Raw genomic sequence first — 26,387 nt, 5'->3', positions numbered from 1 at the left:
AAGCGACAACAAGCTAAGAAAAAAATTGTTGTAGCCAATGACGTTCTTTGATCAATATTGGTTAGTGGTTTGGTTATCTGTGTATTAAGCGGGGATTTTTTAGATACAAAGATTGAGATACAAATGAAGCTGTATCTACACATATATACAACTTTATACTAAAACGAAAACACTTATTATGGATCGAGAGGGTATTAATATTAAGTTATGATGTATTGCAAGAGTGCTGCTGAGAAAAGATAAAGCGGGTTGACTCATGCATGCATGATATTTTGTTCGAACCTGTTGGGACTTGTGACCGTGAGTTGATTACTTTGTTCCGTAGTGTCGGCAATTCCATTATTGCTACCGAGTTGAGCGCGCCCACGGACTCGCAGGTTTACAAACAAAGAGAAAAAAGAAGACTTGCCACGATACATCCCGAGCCACTGTAATCAATCCTTTTGGAAACCGGTCTTTCGTCGGATCAGGAATTCACAAACCCAAGTGTCGTTTATGTCCACTAGTACTAGTCCATAGTGGAAAATGTATGTCCACTAGCACTAGTCCATAATGGAAAATGAAGAAGAAAAATCTTGTGCATAGACTCAACTAAAAGATGTAGTGCCACGACCTTACTTCTTTGCGACGTGTACTACTTACCTCACCCTCCTCTCGTATGGGCTTTGAAGAAGCAAATACACGTGCAAGGAAATATGAGGGGAGCTGAGGCGATGCCTAGAAATTTCCTCCCATAGACCGCAAGAGGTGTGGGTCTGTTTGGTTCCACGGCAAAATTAGTTATAGTCTTGCTAAGCTAGGCTTGATGTTTGGTACGCTAATTAATTTCTTGCTTTTGAGGGAGAGTTAGCCACGATGGGCTAGAAAAACCTTGCCCTGGAGGGAGAGCGGAATTGGCTCGTTCTGGACGGCAATCGCCTCGCTGCAAAGGAAATTCTGTCCGATTCTTCCGCAACCCACGATCGCCTGCTTGCTGGCAAACATATCGAACCAAACGGATAGCTGAAACGGGCCTCGCCCATGCGAGCTGACCACCTAGCCTAGCTCAGCTAAGCCCTGTTGGAAGAAGGAACCAAACGCACCCTAAACCACGCAACGTTCCATCCCTTTCTTTCTCAGTGCATGACGATTTGAAGTTCAACTTCTGAATTCATGATATCTTATTTTGAGTTATCATATTCCTTTAGCCATACTCCCTTCGTTTCTCTAACTATAAAAAATCATACCTTTGTGCTAAGTCAACTTTCATCAAGTTTGATTGTAGATCTTAATAGATTTTTCTATAAACTTGGTAATTTTTATTACTTATGATAAAATTAGCACTTCTTATATTTAGACACGGAAAGAGTATTATTTAGCATTCCATTGATGCTAACTCATATTTTACTAGGGACTTATGTCAAGAATCCTATCTATGCCATCATCGACTAGTCATAAGCCCTTTCTGTGACGGATGCATGAGCGACCAGTCACAATTTCTCGTCACCATTAGCTGTTATGTTCATCCAGTAGTGTGATGGTATTGTCATCACTAGCGGTTGTTTTACCCGTCAGTGCACTTGTTATCATTTTTATCACCTAACGATTGTTGTTGATAGCCTATTGTCTCAAAAAAACACTACTTTTGAGGCATTTCTTCTCAAAAATCCTCATAAGACAGTTTAATCTGTTTAACATGACTTCTGACATAAGTTTCTGATAGATGTGGCCCACCGTCAGGTGTCACGTGTCAACATGGATCCGTTTAATTTGTCACACAGGCTTTCGACCAGCCTCGTTAAGGGTTTCGTGTCCCATTATCTATTTTCCCCACCTTGGGTTGACACGTGGCACTTGACACTGGACCACATCTGTTAGAAATCGTGTTAAATTGCTTAAACTGTTATTAGGGTTTTCTGATAAAATCTGCCTCAAAAGTGATGTTTCCTTGAGACAATTAGTCATAACCGTGGTTCTGTGAGAAACTTGATGCAAAATGTGTGGTTTTCTAAAATTTAATTTATATTTAGGAACAGGAGTATTATATAGCATTCCATTGATGCTAACTCATATTTTACTTTGGGCCTTGTGTCAAGAGTCATATCAATGATAGGATACGCCTGTAATCTTGCTTGTTTCGTTACAAAATATGCTATCATTGGCTGGTCATAAGCCTTCACCCGTGACGGGTGAGCGACTAGTCATAATTTCGCGTCACCATTCACTACACGACAGCATAGAATTGCCGACTGTCGTTGGTTGGGAAAAGTGTATATATGCCGATAGACGGTTGTTCGACATTTATCTTCGGACTTTAGGTCGGCATTTTATATGTATGACGACGGACAATCGGTTGGGAATGAAAAATACAACGCTGTCGAACAGTCGGTCGGCAATTCTGGTATTAGTATCAGACGGTTGGTCGGCAAACAACGCCGACCAACTGTTAGTTGGGTCTTCCCCACCCGCAAATCAAATTTTGGGCGCAATTTTCTGGTATTAGTTGTTCATCCATGAGCGATGGTATTGTCATCACTGACGGGTACTGTGTTCACCTGTCAGTGTAGTTGTTATCATTGCCATCACTTACGATTGTTGTTGTTTCTCTACAGAAGAATCCACATTATTAGAGAGACCATTCATCCAATTCAACCAACAAAGACTTATATAATACATTCAACAAAAACTAATCGGTGCAGCAAAATTTTAGCATATAAAGAGAAATTTAATCAGTGCATACATCTAATTAACTACAGTTCTTTCGGCTGCTTTCGGTTGCCAAAAAGATGCCAAAGGCGAGAGAAACCGACAATACTGTGGGTAGAAGAAAACTGGCAAACACCTTATATACAAGATGGCTTGAAAAACCGGTGGATTAGGGTTTTTCGAGAAGTTTTGTCCGAAAATTGGTGGTTTCTTGAGACAACTAGTCACAACTGTGGTTCTGTGAGAAGCTTGATGCAACTAAAACGTGTGGTTCTGAAATTTGCCGTCTAACTTACATAGGAAAGTCAGGGAAGCTACAATACCCCTACTTTCCTCCTTTATTTTTGCTACAGTATTTAGCATATATTAGTTTATGTCAAGTGATTAAGTAAACGGTGATCATCTAACAATGGTTTATCTATAATTTTTAAGAAACATTGTTTATCTGAACAGTAATTGCGTCAACTAATTAACCATGATTTATCTACAGTATGTGCCACAGTACCCTAACTTGCCTCCTTGTTTTTGCATTCATCCCCTATCTTTCCTTCGTCAATTTGGATTAAGTGAGAGGAGCTTCCTCAATACATAGAGAAATAAACGACGTGTCATATATATTTATTTTGGTTGGGTGAAAATGGACGCTCCGGACAAATTACCCAGCGTTCACTCCCCTAACGAATTCATGAACAGCCTGGAGATCGAGTACATGTATTGCAAATTAGAAAAATCAGCGTTGTGCCCAAGACCGAGCAATCTCGCGCTAACATATAAACTTGGTGGCTTTAGCCGGCCAACATGAATTGGAGATACTCAGCACGAAATTAACTCGCAAATACACAGATCCAAAGAAAAAAAAATGAGCGTCTCGGTGAGCAAGTCCTCGCCGGTGGTTGTTCGGCCGTCGTCGGAACCGGCGACATCCACGGCCGGCAACCTCCTCAAACTGTCCTCCTACGACAAGAATCACATGTGCATTCCGGTCACAATGTTCCTGGTGTTCGACAACCCGATCAACGAGCCAGCCGAGACGATAAAGAGTGCTCTGTCCCAGGCTCTCGTCCCCTACCTCCCGTTCTCCGGCCGCCTCGCCGCCGAGAACAACGCCGTCCACATCACGTTTGGCGGCGACGATCAGGGCGTGTCGTTCGTGGCCGCGGCCGCGAGCTGCGGTTTGAAGGAAGTCGATCTCTCTGACCGGTCTTCGCCATTGACTAGCACGCTGCTGGACGAGCTCGCCGTGTACTACCCGGCGGCGGCCTGCGGCTTCGGCGACCCGCTGCTGCTGATGCAGGTGACGGAGTTCACCTGCGGCGGGTTCGTCGTCGGGGTGACGTGGAACCACGTCATCGCCGACGCGGCTGGCATGGGCCAGTTCCTGCGGGCCGTCGGCGAGCGGGCCCGTGGGCTGACGCTGGCGTCGTCCGTCGTTCCGGTCCGTTGGGACGCGGCCCTGAAAGCGGCCCCTCCTGCCGCCGCCGGTTTCGTGGAGCTCATGATGGGCCTCAAGCCCATGGCGGACGTGGCCATCCTTGACGTCACCGTCCCGTCCCGGCTGATCGGCTCCGTCAAGGACGCCTTCCGCCGCCGCGGCAAGTCGCCGTGCACGACGTTCGAGGCTGTCGCGGCCGTGCTATGGCGGTGCCGCACCCGCGCGATCCTCTCCGGCAGCTCCTCAGATTCATCGGAAATAAACCCCGTGGTGGCGCTCTATTTCACGGTGAACGCCCGGAATTACGCGGGGGCCAGAGAGGGCTACTACGGGAACTGCGTCACCGGGCGGTTCGTCGTGGCCACGGGCGGAACCGTGGCCAACGGTGACCTGGTCGACGTGGTGGAGATGATCCGGCGGGCCAAGGAGCAGATCCCCGAGCAGTTCAAGGAAGGCGCCGGCATTGGCAACGGCAACGACGGCGTTCGGCAGCAGCAGGTTAATGTTGACGGTTTGGTTGGGTACAATCTGTTTATCGTTACGTGCTGGCGGAACCTCGGCGTCGACGAGGCGGATTTCGGGGGAGGGAGGCCCGCGCGCGTGACGAGCCACACCAGGCAGGAGGTGACGGCGCCGGCCTGCGTGGCGTGCCCGCCGTTCCGTGGGAACGACGGGGCCAACGTTCTGTCCGGCTGCGTCAGGAAGGAGCACGCCGACGCCTTCCTCGCGGAATTAGCGTTAAGCAGCAGGACGCCAGCACTACTTGATTCATGATCTGAGTAGTATTTTCTTTTCTTTTCTCTAGCTCTTTTTGTTCCTCTTGTCGTCAGCGTTTCTGTCCAGGCCCTACATGTCTTCTCGACTAGGCATGTACAATGGTTGGTAAGACAATTAGAAAAAACAGCAAAATAAGTTGTACAATGGGTTATCTCTTAATGTATATCATAAAATTAATGCTTAAATGAATAAAATTAACCAAATAAATGCTAAGAAAAGGTGAAATCTAGTACAATGGTGAATTTGCCTTATCATTCTTGTGAAAATATCATCTCTTAATTAAGAGAAGGTTTGTGCCTTTTCTTCATTTCTCTATCTTCCACGTCAGATTTTATCTATGTGGGCATCGCTAAAAAAACGCTGATGTCACCTCATTGTACGCGCCCTAATATGTACTCCTCCTGTTTCTTCAAATTGGGCATATTAGCTTTCATTAAGACAAGGGTTTAACCACAAATTATTATGTTAAGATATGATTTATATGGCACGAAATTAGTATCGTTAGATCCGTTATCAAAAGTATTTTTTACAATACGGTTGCGATTAGGATGCTAGGTCGCTAACCAAGGTTGTAGTATGAGCACTCTCTAAAACCCTCGTAGTTGACAGCTAATCATTGGTGGGTTTTAGCCGAGTTGTCAGTGATAGTTTCTATCACTGACGGATCTAGCAAAGCAGTCAGTGCCTAGCGGTAGAGGCTGTCACTGACGGTCCGTCGGTCATGAGCGCCCATAACCCACATTAAAGAGCCATCATTGATGGGGTCTTTACAAGAGCTATCCACAATGATTTTTTTGTCACTAATTTCGAGTTTTACGGACCTGTGATGAGCTCCCATCTCGAATGGACCCTAATGGGGTCATGATTGACGAGTTTTGTTTAAGGACTGTTAGAGGTATCTTGGCATGCCATCCTTGGGAACAGTGACAATGAGTCACCAATCACTACCTAGAAAAGAAGCCATTTGTCGCGAGGAGTAAGCTACGACGTGCACTTTGTCGTGAGCCACGACAAAAGCCTTCGGCAAATCCTTTGCCAAGTGCCTTTGGCATTTGGCAAAGCGCCTATGCACGGTGGTGAGTGTGAGATCTCCAGAGATATATGTCAGAAGTAACAGCTTGATGCATGTGTAGCCACTAATCGCCCTTCAATTCTTTTGAAAACTTGTACTTAGTCATCTAATATTCTAGTAGTGGTTTCAGGTTAGGTCGGGCAGCTAATTGGGCATTTTAGCTCGTGACATCTGACAAGTGGGACCCATCTATCAGAAATCCTCTCAATTGCCCTAAACTAGGAGATTTGGGTTACTTCAGAAGCATTGTTTCAAAAGTTGCGATTTCATAAGAAAATTAGTCACAAATATGGTCTCATGTTACCAATGACACGAAAGTATGGTTCATGAAATTTACTCTTCTTCTATCCTCTATGAGGCTTGAATTGTCTACGAGTAGATACCAACGTGCAAGGAAACGCCTCTTAGTCCGGGAAAAACGAAGAAATTTTTTTACTCCGTCCTCTGCGGTATACAAGACAGCTAACTCGATCAATTTATAAATTTGTATCACAAAATTTATACCACTAAAAATTTAAACTTCTAATGATAATCTTTTATGATATATAACTATGTTACATTGATCAAATCGATGTATGAATATATGTAGACTTTGTATACCAGAAAATAACGAGTAGCAATTAATTAATTACTCCCTCCGTTCCATGAAGATTGGCACTTTATGGAACGGAGGAGCAAGATACCCGTTCATGGACGGCAAGTCGGCACTCGATCAGTCTTAGTCAAACTCAAACCACGTGGATAGGCACGACATTAGCAGCCTAGCATGTTGAGTTCCTCCCACACGCAGCCGCTTCTTTCTGCATCAGTCTAAGCTAAAGCCAGAACCGAATCTTCAAAACCCCATAAAAAATTGGCTGGAGTACTCCGTATGTTTTTTGTTCAACGAAAGATGCATATGGGTCAACAAATAATAGTTGTCCATGTGCAACGATACGGACGTTAGCCGCCTTGACAAAATTAGTATCGGTGACTAGGTGACTAATTAAATCCCTTTCTGTTGCTTTCGGATAGGAAAATCAGGCAGCCCGGATCCATCGATTCTGTGGCAATTAATTCTCGCTCTCTGCTGCACGCCACATCGTATTCCTCCAACTGGTAGAGATCGACGGGCAATATGGGCTGCTATCCTGTGTCCACCGATCTCGGGTGCGCGTGCACGGCTTCTGCTAGCACAAGTGAGTGATTCCAGTTGCTCGTGGGCTGCTAAATATAACTTGTACTCTGACATGGTGCTGCGATTCCACTTTTCGCGTGGGCTGCTAAAGCAAAAGCATAATCAAGAAAGGTTAATCGCGCGGCAGTAACCTTTCTAGTTTAATCTTCTACAAAGCAAAAGCATAATCCTCCTCCTACATAGGCTATAGTGTTCCGGGCATCAGTAACTTTTCTAGTTTTACATTTATTTATTTTATCTAGGAAAAACAATCTTCGCCACTGCCTGATCGGTCGTCGATCGGAGGGGTAGCAATCAACCTTACCAAATTTATCGTCCAGAAGCAGGTAAATTGGCAATGGTGTGCTTCTCTGTTTGATCGTCCCTCTCCCTCGCGTGCAAGATAATATGGTGACATGGTTGGTTTGTGGATGAAAAATTTCTCGCGCGGCACGGAGGTACCTTGCCATTTTACGCTACAATGACATCTTGAGGTCAGCCCCTAATAATTTCTACTATGGGTGAATCCGTGGTCCAAGATTCCTCCATCCTACAGATTAGGGAAAGCTTTAGGTCATAAGACCTTAACAAATTTTATTAATACTATGAAAGTACATATGTACAAAGTTGCTAACCAAGGTCCAAGGATGCATGGAGAGGGACACTTTGTCTCGACAAAAGAAGGTTTCGCGACCACAAAAAACTAGACTTTTTTTTCTTGACGAAAATGCAGCAACGCTGCTTTTCATTTCTTAAGAAAGTAGAACAAAGTTACTTACAAAGCCATAAAAAGAAACAGAAAACAAGCGACTAGACTTTTTTGAACAAGTATGTTCCCTACCTTTCTCACTCCTACCATTTTTCTCCCGTCGATGCACACATTTCTATTACGAAAGAAAATTTATTACAACCCTCGTTTGTATTTACATTAAAAAAATGTTTGTTTCATCAAATAAACTCGTTTGTATGCTTCTCCGTTTGGTTGTCCCCCTGACAAGCAAGATAGGATTGTGACACGGTTGGTATGTGGAGGAAAAAGTTCCTTCCAATTTAGGGTACAATCAGCCGTGTTTGCTTTATTTGTGTCGCTAAATCAGTGATCTATCTATCACAGAACAATGGCAAAATAACTTATCATGTTCGCCTATATAAACTAAATTATCCAGGCTACAATTGGCTATATAATTAATATGGATTATGATGGGTTACATTCAAAAAAATAAACTTACTGGAAACAGTTGCGATGCGGATGCTAGGTCGCTAGCCAAGGCTGTAGTATGAGCCCTACTCTAAAACCCCTCGTCTTGACAGCTCATCCCTGACGAGTTTAGCTGAGCCGTCAGCCATAGAAGCTATCTCTGACGGATCTAGCAGAGATGTCAACATTATAGGTTGTCACTGACAGTTTGTCAGCCATAACTGCCCATGACCCACATTAAAAAGTCATCATTGATAGGTCTTTACAAGAGCTTTCCACAATGACTTCTTGTAGCACCTTCGAGTTTTGCAGACTTGATGGATTCCCATCTCTATTGCACCTGGAATAGGCTCGTCAGGATTGATAGGCCGGGTCATCGTCGACAGGCTTTGTTTATGGACTGTTAGAGGTGATTTGGCATTCCATCCTCGGGTGAAACAACACCGACTGAGTCACCACTAACTACTGGAAAAAGAGCCCGTTTGCCATGAGGAGCTACGACATGTGCTCTTTGTCGTGAGCCATCACAAAATTAAAGCCTTCGGCAAAAGCTTTGCCAAAGGCCAAATGGGCTTTGCTGAGTGTCTGTGGCCTTCGGCAAAGCGCCTATGTGCAGTAGTGACTAAGAGATCTGCAGAGAGATCCGTCAAAAGTGACAGCTCGATGCACATTCTAGTATTTTCTATAGGCATTAATGTTCCTTCAAATATCTTAAAACTTGTACTTATTAGTCATCTAAAATTGTTTCAAGCCACCATAATTATCGTATGTGATGACTAAACCAACCACCTATACTTCAGACCCCTGTGCTCCATGGAAGGACAACTCGCTCCACGTTCTATTTTATTTAGGCACTAATGTACATTTAAGAATATTGAAAATTTGTAATGTAGTAGGTTTAATAATATTATAAAGCTACAATAATTATCCTCGAGTCATAGTACACCTTCCGACCCGACCCACTGAAGAAATCAGAAAGCGGCAGCCTGTGGCGACCTTTTTCGAAAGCAGCAGCCCGCAAAAGAACACGGCGACGGCTACATCTTGGCGCGGGCATGAGGAATTGATGAGGGCATCTCTAGTCCTTTGTCATCTTTGCCTAATGATGATCTTGCTGTTCAAGATAAACCCAATGATCCGTTCTCTTTACGATAAGTTGCAGAATTTGAAGTAAGGTACCAAGTCCCTGGATGACTATCATCAGGAGATGGAGCTTATTATATAGCGTGCCCGAGTGTGTGAAGATGCCGAAGAAACCATGCAGCGTTTCCTTTCTGGTCTGAACTTCAATGTCAAGCGCATTGTCCGGCATTACCAATATCATGATATCACGGAGTTGCTGCATCAAGCACGTGAAGCGGAGGCTCAGTTGGAGGAGGATGCGAAGTTTGTTGCACGTACTACTGCTGCCAAGGGTCGTTTTACACCACGGACAGCGAGCAGCACGTCTACTCCTAGTACGGCATCCGGGTCACATGGCCCTTTCAATACCAAGCCCGAGGTTGCTGTTTCTAATGCCAAGAAGCCGGTGCAGCCCGCTGATAGTTCTGCGTCGTCCTCTAATTCTACCGCTCGTAACAGGGATACAATTTGCCACACCTGCGGCGGACGAGGCCATATCCAGCGAGATTGCCCCAATAAGAGGATTATGCTTGTGAATGAAGAAACCGGTGAATATGAATCCGATGATGAGGTTGATCCCGAATCTGTTTTTGAGGAAGATGAGGACGATCCCCATGCTACTGTTTATGCTGATGCTACACATCTTCCAACCATAGTTTGTACGCCGAAAGTTTTGAGTGTGGTACCTAGTTCGGCCGAGGAGCAGCGCTGCAATTTGTTTCAAACCAAGGCCGCTGTGGGACACGACAAGGTGTGCAAGATGATTATCGATGGAGGAAGTTGTCACAATCTAGCTAGTAAAGAGCTTTGCACGAAACTGAAGTTGAAGTATTTACCGCACCCCAATCCATACTATATTCAGTGGCTTAGTGATCACGGCGAGATGAAGATTAGCCACATGGTGCGTGTTGAGTTTCGGATTGGACCAAATAAGGACACCGTCGAGTGTGATGTGGTTCCAATGACCGTGTGCCATTTGCTGTTGGGATGTCCGTGGCAATCCGATAGAGATGTTCGTCACAATGGGAGAGTTAACACTTATAGTCTCCATTGGCATGGCAAGGAGGTGATATTGCGTCCGATGACACCACAACAGATTGTTAATGAATCACGACAGAAAGTTGAAGTAAATCGTGAGAATGAGCGTGAGAGATTAGATAGGCGAGCGATTCCACTTTCGGTGAGTGAGTGCCATAAGCCAAATTTGAGTGGTAAACAGAATGGTGAGGGAGAGAATTCCTTAGTAGCTAGCCACCAAATCAGATTTGAGAGAGTTCAGTGAGGATCCTACTTTGGAGCCTTTTGTGCTTATGTGCAAAGGTGTCCTTCTTTCTACTAACGAGATAACCCCGCTGCCTATTAGTGTTTGTCATGTTTTACAGGAATTCAGCAATGTGTTTCCGGATGAAGTCCCCGCCGGTTTGCCACCGTTGAGAGGGATTGAGCATCAAATTGACTTGATTCCAGGAGCGTCACTGCCCAATCGTCCACCATACCGTACGAACCCTGACGAGACGAAGGAAATTCATAAACAAGTACAAGCGCTTCTCGACAAAGGTTATATTCGCGTACGCTTAAGTCCCTGAGCGGTTCCTGTTATTTTAGTGCCTAAGAAAGATGGTACTTGACGCATGTGTGTAGATTGTAGAGCGATTAATAACATCACTATTCGATATCGTCATCATATTCCGCGTTTAGAAGATATGTTAGATGAGTTGAGTGGTGCTGCTATATTCTCTAAAATTGATTTGCGTAGTGGATACCATCAAATTAGGATGAAAGAAAGGGATGAGTGGAAAACAACCTTTAAAACTAAATTCGGTTTATTTGAGTGGTCCATCATGCCTTTTGGGTTAACTAATGCACCTAATACTTTCATGCGTTTAATGAATGATGTTTTAAGGCATTTCATAGGCAAATTTGTGGTTGTGTATTTTGATGATATACTTATTTATAGTCGCACCGAATCTGAACATGTCGATCATATTAGACAAGTCTTGCAAGTGTTGCGTGATGCTAAATTATTTGGTAACATGGAAAAGTGCACATTTTGCAAGGATAGGGTCATTTTCTTGGGTTATGTTGTTTCTGCCCATGGAGTTGAGGTTGATGAATCTAAAATTGAAGCAATTAAAAATTGGCCTACTCCTGTCAATGTTAGTCAAGTTAGAAGTTTTCATGGCCTTCCTAGTTTTTATAGATATTTTGTGAAAGATTTCAGCACCATTGCTGCTACATTGAATGAACTAACTAAAAAGGGTGTTGATTTTGTTTGGGAACCAGCTCAAGATAATGCTTTTGATGAATTAAAGAATCGTTTAACTGCTGCACCTTTGCTTGTTTTACCTAATTTCGCTAAATAATTTGAGATTGAGTGTGATGCTAGTGGAATAGGTATTGGTGGTGTTTTGATGCAAGAGGGTCGTCCGATTGCATATTTTAGTGAGAAATTGAATGGTGCACAATTGAACAATCTGTTTATGACAAAGAACTATATGCTCTTGTTCGTGTTCTTGAGGTTTGGCAACACTATTTATGGCCTAAAGAGTTCATTGTACATTCTGATCATGAGGCTTTAAAGTATTTGAAAGGGCAAGCTAAGTTGAACCGACGACATGCTAAGTGGGTGGAATTAATTGAATATTTTCCTTACATTATTAAGCATAAAACAGGTAAAGAAAACGTGGTTGCTGATGCTCTTTCTAAGAAAGTTGTGCTTTTGAATCAATTAGATGTTAAAGTTCCTGGATTAGAGAGTTTACGTGATTTATATACTTCTGATCGTGACTTTGCTGCACCTTATACTCTTTGTAAGGATGGGAAATGATGGGATAAGTTTCACATACATGATGGGTTTTTGTTTCGGGCTAACAAACTTTGTGTACCCGAGTCGTCTGTGCGTTTGTTATTGCTGCAAGAATCACATGCCGACGGCTTGATGGGTCACTTTGGACGTGAAAAGACTTTGCTTATGCTTAATGAGAAATTTTATTGGCCAAAGATGAGGCGTGATGTGGACAGGTTTGTCAAAAGGTGTATTACTTATCATAAGGCTAAGTCCAAGCTGAAGCCTCACGGTTTGTATACCCCTCTTCCTGCTCCTAGTGTTCCATGGGAAGATATTAGCATGGATTTTGTGTTGGGATTGCTTAGGACCAGGAGAGGACATAATTTTATATTTGTGGTAGTGGATCGTTTTTCTAAGATGACGCATTTTACTTCCTGCCACAAGAGCGACGGTGCGTCGCATATTGCTAATCTGTTTTTCAGGGACATCATGAGATTGCATGGAGTATCAAGGACGATTGTTTCTGATCGTGATGTGAAGTTCATGAGCTATTTTTGGAAGACGCTTTGGGGGAAGTTAGGAACGAAGTTGCTGTTCAGCACTACTTGTCATCCCCAAACTGATGGCCAAACGGAGGTGGTGAATCGCACACTTTCAACGTTGTTGCGATCAATGATCAAGAAGAGCCTGCGTGCATGGGAGGAGTGTTTGCCGCATGTGGAATTTGCATATAACAGGGCGGTACATTCCACAACGCAGCTCTGTCCGTTTGAGGTGGTATATGGTTTCAAACCCATTACGCCGCTTGATTTGCTGCCACTTCCAAGTCAAGAGCGTGTGAATATGGAGGCGTCCAAGCGTGCTGATTTTGTTCGGAAGATACATAAGAAGACTAAAGAAGCAATAGAGAAGAAGGGCAAGTACAATGCTGCACGTGTCAATACAAAGGGAAAAGAAGTGCTCTTTCAGCCCGGCGATCTAGTATGGGTTCATTTTTGCAAGGATAGATTTCCTGAACAACGTAAGTCCAAGTTGCTGCCAAGAGGAGATGGACCATACAAGGTGCTTGCCAAGATCAATCATAATGCTTACAAGATAGATCTTCCAACCGATAAGTTTGGTGTGAGTAATCGTTCAACCTTGCTGATTTGACGCCATATGATGGAGAAGACCTTGGAGCGTCGAGGTCGACGCCTTTTGAAGAGGGGGAGGATGATGAGGGCATCCCTAGTCGTTTGTCATCTTTGCCTAATGATGATCTTGCTGTTCAAGATAAACCCAATGATCTACGTATTGGACCAATTACACGAGCACGTGCCAAGTTATTAGAACAACAGGTGAACTCACTCCTCGCTGCACCTAATGTTTATATTGATGAGAATTTTATATTGCCTAAGTCTTTGTATCTTTGTGTAATCAGGTTTGAGGCTGAGGCACCGTGGAGCATGGAGGAGAGGAAGCCGCGTGTGAGGATCATCATGTGCTGTTATCCAACATCAAGATATGCGCGAGGGAGGATAGGGAGGCAGGCGCACCACAAATGAAGATGGAGGATACAAAACGCTAGAAGAGCAACTTGTGTGCAAGGGGCAGCCAACGACAAGAGTGATCTGTCGACCACAAGTTGAGTACGACTATGAGGTGCACCAGGACAGCCTACGACGAGCCCGACACGTCTAAGGGGCGCCCGGACCTGCGAGTCCTTGTTGATGCCCAGTCCTATTTGGATTGGTTGTATGACTTTGAGTCGAACCTAATTTGAGTTTGAGTCTGAGTCCGAGTCCGTTTGTGTGTTTGGGCTGCCCCTCGCATATATACACAAGGGGTACGCCAAGTGTTAGGGTTAGACCACGTTTTAGCTATTTTTGAGACTCTTGTTGATTGCGAGAAGCATTTATCTGGAATCCTATACACCATGCATATTCGTTTCGATAGGGTGTTTGTTATCTACTGAAATTTCGAGCGTAATCTGTCGTTCCGCTGGGAATTGGAAGATTGCGAAACCGCTTGTGGTCGGCGGACGACTGCGCAAGTGTGTGGCATTGCGAATTTCCATTGGGTTGCAAGTTCGTCGTGCGGCGACGGGTGAACAGCCGCAAAATTTGTAGAATCATACAAGTTATCCACGTTCCTCTCTGAGAAGATCGGGCCACCCCTTATCCGGAATACTTCCAGGCGTGGCAGCGGAGGCTACGGCCAGACGTGTCTGCAATTGTGGTCAGGCAGCTCCGTCCAGGCGCGGCGGCGGCGGCCAGGCGGCTTCATATAGACATGGCGGCGGTGCTACTACGGTACGTTATTATCGGCGAGGCGCAAACCTGTCCGGGCAAGTTGCCGCGGCTAGTTCGTCTGCCACACTACTCTCTTTCTCTGACAGCTAAGTCGTCGTCTTGGTGTCTGGGAAGAGGAGGGTGGTAGGTTCGGGGATTGGATAGAAGTTAACAAGTGGAGGTTAATAAACAGAAAACAGTGATGATTTAGTGACCAAAATGGAGGGTCACAAATCAGCACATTTCTAGTAGTGCTTAAAGGTTAGGTCAGGTCCCATAGCTGATTGGGCCTTTTAGTAGCCTGCCATCTGACAAGTGGGACTCATATGTTCAGAAATCCTCTCAATTGCCCTAAATTAGGAGATTTGGGTTACTTGAGAAGCATCATTTCAAAAGTTGCGTTGTCATGAGAAAATTGGTCACAAATATGGTTTCATGTTACCAATGGCAAAAAAAAATGGTTCATGAAATTTACTCTTCTTCTATCCTCAATTAGGCTTGAGCTGTAGATGAACAGACGCTAATGTGCAAGGAAACGCCTCTTAGTCCGAGAAAAACTGAAGATAGAAAAAGTACTCATTTCCGGTATACAAGATCATTAATTCGATCAATATAATATAAATATTATATCGCAAAAGTTATATCATTAAAAAATAGAACATTTGAAATTTCTAATGATATTTTTTGTAGATTTATATCAATCAATATAATATAAATATTATATCACAAAAATTATATCATTACCTAATACTCGCTCCATTTCAAAATACACCTTATATAGATTTGTGCACTTGGACCAAGATAGTTCTCGTTTCTAGTGTCTGACCACTCATATTAGATTAATAGTAAATGAATGTGAGTAGTTATATATTGACCGGGTGCGGGTATCAAGAAAAAAATGAGATGTATTGTGGAACAAATAAAAAAACTGTATATGAAGTGTATTTTTGAATGGATGGAGTAGCCATCTGCAGCGCGTGCTCGTAGGAACCATGTGAGAATGTAGTATGAGCCATGTATTGATAAAGTAGTACAATTTTATACCCAACTACTATACATGTTAGCTATTGCACAAACTATAGATGACTTGTCAGCTGCTTGTTGCTCTAAGTTACTCGTGGTCTGAGCTAAACTAAATCCCTGAACCAAATCTTCAAACCCCCAATAAAAAATTGGCTGGAGTACTCCGTATGTTTTTTCTTCAACGAAAAATGCATATGGGTCAGCAAATAGTTGTCCACGTGCAATGGTACGGCCGTTAGTCGGCCGAGCCGCCATGCCAAAATTAGTATCATGATGGTGACTAGTTGACTAATTAAATCCCTTTCTGTTGCTTTCGGATAGGAAAATTAGGCAGCCTGGATCATCGATTCTGTGGCGATTAATTCCCGCTCTCTGCTGCACGCCACGTCGCATTCCTCCAACTGGTAGAGATCGACGGGCAATATGGGCTGCTATCCTGTGTCCACCGATCTCGGGTGCGCGTGCACGGCTTCTGCTAGCACAAGTGAGTGATTCCAGTTGCTCGTGGGCTGCTAAATTTAACTTTTACTCTGACATGGTGCTGCCTGCTGCGATTCCATTTTTCTCGTGGGCAGCTAACTTTTGTGCATCTCGTAGTGGCGTACGTTACTTCCTCCGTCTAGATGCACCACGGAGGTACCTTGCCATTTTACGGTACAATGACATCTCGAGATCAGCCCCTGATAATTTCTACACTATACACGTACAAACTTTGAAGGCATTTTGCTATAGGGTTTTTTTAAAATTGCCTTAATTACTCATTATGGCAGGCAATTTCATAAAAAGCCCAGAAAGAACAAACATAAGGAGGCAATTTAAATAAAAAGCCTCAAAAACTTTTAACATCAAATGCATTAGGAGGAAAAAGCCTCATAAAAATCTAATGATCGAAGGCATTTTGAAAAATAGCCACATATATAATCATTTTGGGGCTATTTGAAAAATGCCACGACAAGTTTTGAGGCTATTCAATAAAAATGCCTTCAAATGTCTGTGCATTATGCAAAAAAGACCTTAGTTTTTCCTTTTTTTTAACCTACCCTTCAACCAATTTGACACAGGGTCTTCTTCCCGATTTTCTCGAGATCTCTCACACGCGCATCGTCGAGCCTTGGCGGCAGCACCACCGTCGCGCCCACGAGCAGCCTTCGTGCCGCTTCCGCCGGGCCTAGATCTGGGACCACGCCTTTCCCGGCGACGGCGTGGCTCGTACCGCTGAAGTGCTAGCCGCCCCGCCGGCACTTGCTCCTCTGCCGTCCCCGCCGGCCACTCTTTTCCACGGAGGCCGCCGCCGCCATCACTGCTCTCTGCAGTCCGTCGGCAAATCCCAAATCCTCTCCCTTCATCAGAGACGCTGCGGCCGCCGGCGCACATGCGCTGCTCCCTTCTGGCTTCCGCACATGACGAAAGGCAAGCCATCATATGGGTTTCGATTGTTCTGGAGCATGGTATCTTTAGTCCCACATCGGCAATCAACGAAAATTCCCACCAGTATAGAAGGCCATACGAAGAATGGAAGGTAAGAAAATCTGGAACTTACCTTAAAAGAGGCCAATCACGTCCTATAGCAAATTCATATACTCCGCAGTAACTAATAAAGGTAGATAATAATCAACATGATTTGCGCTAGTGAAAATCACAATTAAGGCTGGAAAGTGAAATAGGGAGAATTGGTCAGACCCGATTTTTGTAGAAGCCTAGTTTGACAATCGGAGGCATTTTTGCAAACACCGCAATTAACAATTGAAGGTATTTCTAAAAAACCTTAGTTTCTATATTTGGAGGCTTTTTTTCCAAAAGCCTGAAATGACTTTTCCCTCCCCAACTTTCTTGTCATATATTTAAAAGCCTCCAAATATTTTCGAAGGCATTATTTCATCATTTTGAGGCATTTTAATATGCCTCCAAATCTCAAACGTGGTGTAGTGCTATGGGCAAATATCCGTGGTCCAAGATTCCTCCATCCTACAGTTGCATGGAGAGGGACTCTTTGTCACAAGATGCTAAACTAAAAAAAGGTTTCGTGACAACAAAAAACTAGACTTTTTGAACAAGCATGTTCAATTCCCTATCTTTCTCTCCCTCCTACCAAGACAAGACTTTGTGTTCTCCCGTCGATGTACACATTTTCAATCACGATAGAAAGATTACAACCCTCATTTGTATGCTTCTCCGTTTGGTCGTCCCCGGCCCCCGATAAGCAAGATAGGATTGTGACATGGTTGGTTTGTGGAGGAAAAGTCTCTTCCAATTTAGGGTACAATGACATCTTGAGTCAGCCCCAAATAATTTCCATCGGTAGTGTCTACGTTAATCCGTGGTCCAAGATTCTTCCATCCGACAACTGCAGCATACAGGAGGACTCTTTGTCACAAGATGGTGAACTAAAAATGGTATCGCGACAATAAAAGAAGCTAGACTTTTCGGGGAAAAAATGTTCTGTACGTATCTTTTTCACTATCAGTCACTACTAGCAAGCTAGACTTTTTTGTCACACGATAGGAGGCTGCACGCACGGTGTTGCAGACCATCCATCCAATCTTTTCTCCACACGATGCACACATTTCTATCACGGAAGAAAGCGCCTAGTACACGCCTCGTTTGTATGCTATTCCGCTTGGTCGTCCCTCCCTGACAAGAGAGGATGGTGATATGGCGGGCTTGTCGAATTCAGCTTGCCTGTGACTGCTCGGCGTCTCATGTAATGTCAGTGAGGTCGATCGTCTGCTTCAAGCAATGAAGAATTATTATTTTTGGATGTTTGTCTACTGACTACTGAGTATATATCGATCTGACTTATGTGGATCTAACAGATATGCATTATCGACAAGCTAGTGCAATTTTAGGATGGACGTGTATATTGTTACTTTTGCAAGATTTGCCCAAGATTAATCTAATAGTACCCATAATATAGGTTTTTTCATATGGTGAATGGAATTTACTTTGTGCATTAACTTCCGGATTCGATGGCTTTTACATAGACTAGGTGTTCTGCATCTAATTTTATTTACTTATTTTGAAACGGAGACAAAAGTTTTGCCTCATTTTATTGAATAAGACAAGTTCAAACAAGGTTGGAAAGGGGGGGAAAAAGACAACAAATGCTTACTCTCCCGGCACAGTCGAGGTCTTACGGAAGACCCTTGTGTTTCTTTCCTACGATGCACGTTTATCAACCGATAAGATTGTTGAAATAATATGAGAAGAAGGTTGATAAAAAAACATATACTCCAAATCATTTCTGCTGACTATTTCAGCTATGTTTCAAGGATGTTAGTTTTGATGGGCGAAACATAACAGAAAAAATATGAGCTCCTTTTTACAAGCATCGTGAGGAAAATTTATGATACCACCATATAAATACATTATATATGTCATACAATGGCGGTGGATTAGGCTAGGGGCGGGCTGGCAAGTGCAAAATTTACAAGAGGCTACGCTGAAGCGCTTGATTCTAATCCAATGACTGAAATTGAGGGGGTGCAGGGATGCACGGAGTCAGGTGGATGCATAGGATACGTCGTCCTACATAAGCCGATTCTTGTGTTGACGAATCTTAGCTGTTGAGTTAGTTTTCCAACTCGCAAGGTACTACTATTTACAAACACAATTGTACTCTATGATCTCTATATAATCCAACCAAAATGGAGTATGGCTGTTACCCATCATGTCCGGACCCGAACCTAAATAAACCTATGTCTAGACATCCTTGAGTGTATGACTGCAACTGAATAAATCGAATGTATCGTACCGTTGCAAAGTACAGATCTATTCACATTTGATGGACTGGCTAGATATTGGCCATCATCAATGCAAAAGCGCTTAATAATAAACAAATAATATAGATGAATCCTAACACATGTGGTCAAACAAAATGGGTCCTCTGATTGTGCCGTGTGTGACTTCTTTGCGCCTATCGTGTACTCTTGCAAGAATGCCCTTTTAGTTAATTATTTTAATCATACAAAAGACTACAGTGTATGAACAAAACATTGTCTAAAAATGCTATTACCTCCTTTCCTAAAACGTCCATAAGTATAAGATGTTCTAGCTAGATTTGTTCTAAGCTTCAAGTTTGACCAAGTTTATAAAGAAAATTTATTAATGTCTACAATATGAAGAAGTATGCTATGAAGATACACATCATAATAGATTTAGTAAAACTAATTTGAAGTTATAGACGTCGGTATTTTTTTTAATATTTGACTTATGACAAAGCTAGAACACATGAATGGAGAGAATAATTACCAAAATGTCATCATTCATTTGGCTGACCCCGCAGCACTCATCAAGAGTGTATATCGTGAATGATGACAGATGGGTGGAAGAAAATAGACTATAGAGGACTAAATCGTGAATGATGACTAAATTTTAATTTGCTATTTATTCAGTCAGAAATTTTCAGGTAAATATAGTTTGCAATTTGTTAATAACGGCTTGTAAAACGGAACTATGTTAAAGTATACAGCCCGTTTGGCATCCATCATTTGGACATAGAATTCTAGAATTCATTTTGAATTTCAGAAACAAACTTATTTGGTTGGCACAGAATTGGTCACAGGAATTCAATCTCAAATTCCATGGAATCACATTATAACTAACCTCAATTCCTCTCTAAAAGTCATCATTTTTTTGGAATTGTCTGTCACTATACAAATTCACGTGGTAGACAAACATGATTTTTGAACCTGGAAGTCAAATTCAGCCAATGAAATCTTATCAAAAATTGGATTTCATTTCATTTCTACCAAATGAAATGAAAGAGTGGATGGCAAACAAGCTGTAAGTGAATTGCCCTCATTGCCCACGAGCTTGATCTTTTGGGTGAACTTGTTCGATCTGTGCACGAAGCTCAATATAGTATCGGATCCAAGAGGTCTGAATTTAAGACCTAACTGGCACAATAAATTACGACCCACTTTCAGTCGACATTTAATTAGACCTGAAGGAGCCACACGTGAGGGGACTGTTGATTTTGCAGTTTACTTCCGATCAACGTTTAGGCCTGAGGGAGCCATATGTGAGTGAAGTATAACTAAATTGCTCTTATTTCCCCATCAGATTTAGCTTTTCGGTGAACTGGTCCGATGCATGAAAGTTAATATGCTATCAAAGCCAAGAGGTCTTAAGTTCATTACTAGGTTGACGCCATTAAATCACGACCCACTTTCGGTCCACGTTAAACCTGAGGAAGCCACAAGGGAGGGAGACTGTTGAAGTATAAGTGAATTGCCCTCATTTACCCCATCAACTTGATCTTTTTTGAGTGAACTTGTTCGATGCATGAAACTCAATAAACTACATGTGAATATGAGTTACATAACTAGAACTATTACAAATAAGGAATTCCTTGTAGAGGGCATTTCTTTAACTGTGTTTTGACAGCCTTTGTGAAGAGGCATTGCCGTATATTAATTATTGAAGAGTACAAGCATAAAGCATAGAAACCTTGCTGTCAAAAAAATATACACATATCTCTTCAGAAATATAAGCACAAACCATGGAAGAAGATAATATATTTATTAGTAAAGAGGGCTACAAGCCTACAAGGCATAAAAGCATACAAACCTCTTCAAAAATATCAGCACAACCATGGGAGAAGATAATATATAGTGAATTGGACTACAAGGCATAAAAACATACAAACCTCTTCAGAAATATAAGTGATACACCCATACAAACACTGAAACAGACGTGACACAGGTTGCACATAAGTACATACATAGTGTTGTCAAGTAAAAACTAGCCCAACAGCCGATGTCTCTTATAGCTAACCATCATATTCCCTTGAGGCTCTGGGATTAACTTATTCCAATCGGTGTTGGGAAAAGGAGACAGCAACTCGAGCTCAAAGTTCTTGAGCAAATGGCTCCATATGATTTTAATCTGCATGTAAGCATAGCCCTCGCCAACGCAGACATGCCTTCCACCTCCAAAAGACGTGTAAGAGAATTTCCCACCAGCTACGTCCTCCTGCCTCGCGGGTCCAAACCTATCTGGATCATACAAGTGAGGGTCCTTATAAATGTATGGCATGATATTGTTTTGTACTATAGGGCTTGCAATAGTATTCCCTTTTGGAATATCATACTCCTGGCCCTCTCTTGTCTTCACAGTGAAATGCTTATTTGCCTTGCGAACCAGCATCGGCGATGGCGGGTGCATCCGAAGCGCCTCCTTGATGCAACTATGGAGTGTATTCATCTCTAACAGAGCTTCATATTCTAATCTCCCCTTGTATTTCTTCATGATTTGCTTTTGCTCTTCGGATGAGGCTGCTAAGAACTTCTCATGGCTGAGTAGGCAGGCTCCGGTCCAGGTAGTGGCATGAGAGCTTGTGTGTTTTCCCCCAAAGATCAGTCCAATTATCATCCCGGTGACTTCTGTTTCGCTTGTGGAGCGGCCGTCTTTGTACTTGGAATCTATCAGTTTCTGCAGGGCGTCCTCCTCCACTCTGCCTGAGCTCTTACGTGACCTCACGATTTCAGAGAGCAGCTCAATGAGCTTCACGCGTGCTCTGTCGCGTCTCCGGTTTGCTGGGATTGGGATATATGGGAAGAAGACACTGACCAAGTTCACACCGTTTTCAATGTCACGAAACAGGGTATAGAACTCGTCAAACATCTTCTCTCGGACCTCTTTGCCGAGTAGACATCGGCTTGAGATCAACATAAGTAACTGCTCAAATTCGTGCTTCAGATCAACTATGCCTTCCTGCCCCCATTTGCTAAAGTATTCCTACCAACAAAGGAAACATAACTGCATGTTAATTAACAAATTCTCCCTTTTTGAAAACAAAACATAGAGAACGAGTGATTAGACTTTCGAGCTTCTGAATGGAAATGTGAGATGTCAAAAATATGTTACGCACCTCTACCTCTTGAAGCATGGGATCAAAATGGCTTCTCAACTTTGATTGCTTTAATGCGTCAAGATAGAACCGGGCCTGCTCATTCCGAGTGGCTGTATCGACACCATGAGCGACCTCTTGGCCAAACATGGGGACAGTGAACTCAAGAAGATTGCCATGGCTAATCTCTGAGTCCAATCCTTGAAAGAAATGAGCTGAGACCTCAGGCCCGATCAAGAAGGTTACGTTCCGTCCAAACAGACTTACCGTGAACACGCTACCATACTTACTATATAGACAATTTATCTTAGTTGGAAGATCCTTGTTCAAAAGCCTAGGTAAAAGTCCTAGTAAAGCAAAGCCATTCACCACAGGCGGGTGTTGTTTCCCAGAAGTTGGATCAACACCACCAGCTGCCTTCCCTCTGATGATCCTGATGAGCACGATGGTGATGAAAACAAGAGACACGGTGAACCACATGGCGCTACTTGTCATGAACATGGTCCTAGCGAGTAGCGACGAGGGCAATAAGATCTTTGTACTGCATGCAAGAAGATATACATTGGAGTTGGATGGCGATCGACCAACAGTTAATTTAATTTGTATCAGCGAGAAAGTTAGAGAGATTCTACCGAAAATTATGCCACGGAGAATGCAAATAAAAGTTCGAGCATACCTGAAATACTGCACTGTATGGAGATAGATCCTTGTTGAAGTATGCATGCACACACGCCTCCAGAATAAGAAGGCCTCAAAGTATGTCGATTATATATAACATGATGTTATTCGAGGGAAACAGGGAGCCGGCTAAGGAAACTAAGATCCGAGTATGAAGTCAATGCAAGAGGCCGAGAGCTACTAGTAGATGGATAGAGAAGACTAGGTGCTCAATCGCTACTTCTCACGCGCAGCTCCAGACTACTAGATGTTTTAGGCATGGACAAACAATACTATAGAAATGCCTCTATTAGACGGGCCATCAAAGACGGTTGTGAGAATGCATCGGTGGTAATAAAGATAAACGGTTTTCTACTCAAAATCGTTCAAACAGAGTTCACAAGGCTACAACCGTCTATATATAACATACTCTCAATAATAGTAGTTGACCCCCTGCAAAAATTTAGAATTTTGGAGCTCATTAATTTTAATGCTCAACCAATTATTTTCTATTCAAGCTCCATTTGATTAATATTCAAATTTGTCTAAATATTTCAAAACATGTCAAACATGAGATTTAAGGACAAGCTAGACCCTTGGGAATTTTCTCAAACTTTAATTCAAGCCTATGAAAGTCCAAATTAATTTCCATTTTAGTTCAACCTTTTCCAAACAAAAGTAAGTTTTAAACATTTTTTCAATACTCCAAATATTTGAAAATTTTACTGTGCTTAGGGTATGACATTTCACATACTCCCGTAAATTTTCCGAATAGTTTAACTCAAACCGGCGTTTTAAAATGGTAAAGAAAGCACATTTTGTGTTTTCCAGCCTGAAAAATGGAAAAACCCTGCCATTCGCCACTCTCCTATACGTCGGTCAACCTATTTCGTGGATCGGTCCCTCAAGAGCATGCCACGTCATCCAGAGGATTCAACTCGTCAGCCTTGGACCAGCCTATTATTTGTACACCTTACCTACGTATCCTACCCTACCCAGCCACTGGGCCAAGCCCAAGCCGCCGCCAAGTCATCGGCGGACGACAACGACCGCCTCGACGGCCGCCGTAGCCACTGCATTCCTCTTCTTCCCCGCCGGCCATCGCCTCGTAGTCTGGTGATCCGGCCTCATATTCTCTCCCTCTTCCTACGCCCGACGCGTTGCGCTGCCGGCCACGTCGGGTTGCTAGGGTTGGTGTACCCACAGGCACATAGGACTTGTTTATGCGACACATACAATATATATATATGATTATTCCTTGACAGGAAATCTCTCAGCCGAAGCATGGTGCGTTCAAGGGTGCACTTTGGGACCAACAGCCCATCCTCGCGGGTGGGCCCCTAGCCACATTAATAGGACGTGTGAGGCCTACGGAGCCCTCCTGGTTACCTCCTTTTGCAAGTAAGCTCATACCTATCCAAAACGCATGGCTGATTTTTTTCATATCTTTATCTACTCTTCAAGATTACTAAAATATGATAGCAAGAATACGGTATTTTCTGCATTTCAGTGATTAATAGAATTCAGTAGAGTTTACCGCAAAAATCTAATAAAGGGTTGTAGAAATCAATGAAAACATAATACTTCCTCCGTCGAACAAAAGATATCTCAAGTTTGTCAAAACAAATTGAATGTATCTAGACATGACTTATTGTATAGATGCATTCAAATTTAGTCAAAGTTGAGACACATCCTTTGTTGGACGGAGGAACTATTAAACTTCAAAAGGAATAGATACGTTTACGAGGTATCAAAGCCCTCCAAGCAATATGTTGTGCCATTAGCGAGGGCATTCACATCACTGCCTGAAATCCAGCCGAGAGGCTTTGAGAAGATTGTGCGCCAATGGTGACGCCGCCTCGTCAGTATGCCCGCGCCGTCCACTACGGTACTGAGGTGGTTGGTGCGTGTTGGAGAGGCTAGAGCCATAGGAGGTGTTGGCGTCCTTTGGTTTGGCGCTCCTGGGTGTTGCACGCCGCTTGACTCAGCGTGCAAGTGCTGCAGTAGGCGGAAAACATCTAATTAAGTTCGCCGGAGGCATAGGCGGTGGGAGATTGAGCATCTGTACCCCCCCCCCCCCCCCCCCACACACACACACACACACACACCCATTAACGTTTGTGTCCGTTACCTCGCGTAGGTAGTCCGCAGTCGAAACGTACCAACGTATGTCCGCGGCGTCAAACAAACTTGCGCCAAACACGATTCCTGTTGAAGCCATCACATCAGGGTCGGAACTCGGAAGGCGTCGATGGAGTGGCACGCAAACGTACGCATGTTCGGCGCGCCAAACGTGGTGAGACAACGAGCCGTGGGAGGTGGGACTAGAGAAGTGCAAATAGGTTAACAATATGGACCAGAGGTACGTAATTAAAATTAAGAGTACTCCATAGCGTTTATCTGAAAAAAATACACATCTCTGTCGGGCAGATTCAGGTCCAGCGCGGTGGAATTTATGCGTGCAACGTAAATGTTTAGCAGCCCACGAGCAACGGGAGCCGATCGAAGTCAGAACATGATGAACCGGATCTGCAGGAGGGCCGTTGCTTTGTCCGTGCGTGGCAGCCCCACGTGAACCACGTCCGTCGATCTGGACAGGAGTGGCTTTCTACTGGAAGTTCAGTGTACAAACCGAGGTTTTGGTCAATCATTAGCCGCCCCCATCGTGTACTCGTGTGGAACCAGAGGCCGGTTTCCTAGCAGCTGCTAGAATGCGACCCGACGTGGCGGCCGGAACTGAACGCAACCGAATATATCTTCCGTATTCTTTAGTGGGCGGTCATGTCAGGTATCTACATCTAGCTTCCCTGAGATAGATTTGACCTAGACGCCCGGCCGCTACGACTTATGAGTTGTGTGTAGCGTTCAATTTGGACTGCGTCCCTCGACTTTCCAGATTAAAGCTAGCTAAACGTATTACCTTCCGTTGCTGTATCTAAGTTTAATTATCATCATATGCAAAGGCACTTCTATCTTTTAAAAATTCTACAAATTTTTATAATATATGATATACTACATATATATAAGAGTGCATGTAACAATTTGTGCAAGTCCAATTAGTTTGTACGGCCATTCATCATAAGTAGAGTTACTTGTATATTTATGTGATACTAGCACAAACACATATAGAGTGCATGTAACAAATTTTATAATTTTACTTAACTTGTACACGTAATTTCTCAAATCTGTGTTACCCTTATTTTATTTTATTTATATTCCGTCCAACAAAGGATGTCTCAACTTGTACACGTAATGTCTCAAAGTTTGTCAAAATCTTGCATCTATACACTCAAGTTTGTCAAAATTTGGTGCGACTTAATGTATAGATGTATTCAAATTTAGCAAAGTTGAGACATC

The 26,387-nt window shown here is 43.2% G+C and overlaps 2 protein-coding genes and 1 long non-coding RNA gene across 3 annotated transcripts; 2 read left to right on the top strand and 1 right to left on the bottom strand.

The window, feature by feature from the left end:
• The first annotated feature begins 3,419 nt into the window (after positions 1 to 3,419).
• On the top strand, positions 3,420 to 5,101 carry LOC100837888 (acyl transferase 15). The gene has a single exon (XM_010236356.3). The coding sequence runs from the start codon at positions 3,545 to 3,547 to the stop codon at positions 4,889 to 4,891; it is 1,347 nt and encodes a 448-aa protein (XP_010234658.1). The 5' UTR covers positions 3,420 to 3,544; the 3' UTR covers positions 4,892 to 5,101.
• A 15,923-nt stretch (positions 5,102 to 21,024) lies between these two features.
• Positions 21,025 to 23,416, bottom strand: LOC100844089 (obtusifoliol 14-alpha demethylase). The gene is made up of 3 exons (XM_003573779.4): positions 23,050 to 23,416; positions 22,395 to 22,914; positions 21,025 to 22,261 (listed from the first exon to the last, which is right to left on the bottom strand). Exons 1-3 carry the CDS (start codon positions 23,094 to 23,096, stop codon positions 21,266 to 21,268), a joined length of 1,563 nt encoding a protein of 520 aa, XP_003573827.1. The 5' UTR covers positions 23,097 to 23,416; the 3' UTR covers positions 21,025 to 21,265.
• Positions 23,417 to 23,578: 162 nt separating this feature from the next.
• On the top strand, positions 23,579 to 25,999 carry LOC112271997. Its single transcript, XR_002965622.1, has 3 exons — positions 23,579 to 24,431; positions 25,171 to 25,392; positions 25,461 to 25,999. It is a non-coding gene; the product is annotated as an uncharacterized LOC112271997 (long non-coding RNA).
• Positions 26,000 to 26,387: the final 388 nt, after the last annotated feature.

The sequence above is a fragment of the Brachypodium distachyon genome, chromosome 3 (genome assembly GCF_000005505.3).
Source record: "Brachypodium distachyon strain Bd21 chromosome 3, Brachypodium_distachyon_v3.0, whole genome shotgun sequence".
NCBI classification, from domain to species: Eukaryota; Viridiplantae; Streptophyta; class Magnoliopsida; order Poales; family Poaceae; genus Brachypodium; species Brachypodium distachyon.
The sequence above is the reverse complement of the archived record's forward strand: the minus strand, read 5'-3'. Positions and strand labels throughout refer to the sequence as shown.

What these genes read in the sequence shown, in the direction of transcription:
- LOC100844089 (XM_003573779.4), bottom strand. Translation starts at nt 23,096, where the DNA reads ATGCATACTTCAACAAGGATCTATCTCCATACAGTGCAGTATTTCAG. An exon ending in CATACAGTGCAGTATTTCAG is followed by an intron (nt 22,915 to 23,049) that starts GTATGCTCGAAC and finishes TCTTGCATGCAG; the next exon opens with TACAAAGATCTTATTGCCCT. An exon ending in CCATGCTTCAAGAGGTAGAG is followed by an intron (nt 22,262 to 22,394) that starts GTGCGTAACATA and finishes CTTTGTTGGTAG; the next exon opens with GAATACTTTAGCAAATGGGG.
- LOC100837888 (XM_010236356.3), top strand. Translation starts at nt 3,545, where the DNA reads ATGAGCGTCTCGGTGAGCAAGTCCTCGCCGGTGGTTGTTCGGCCGTCG.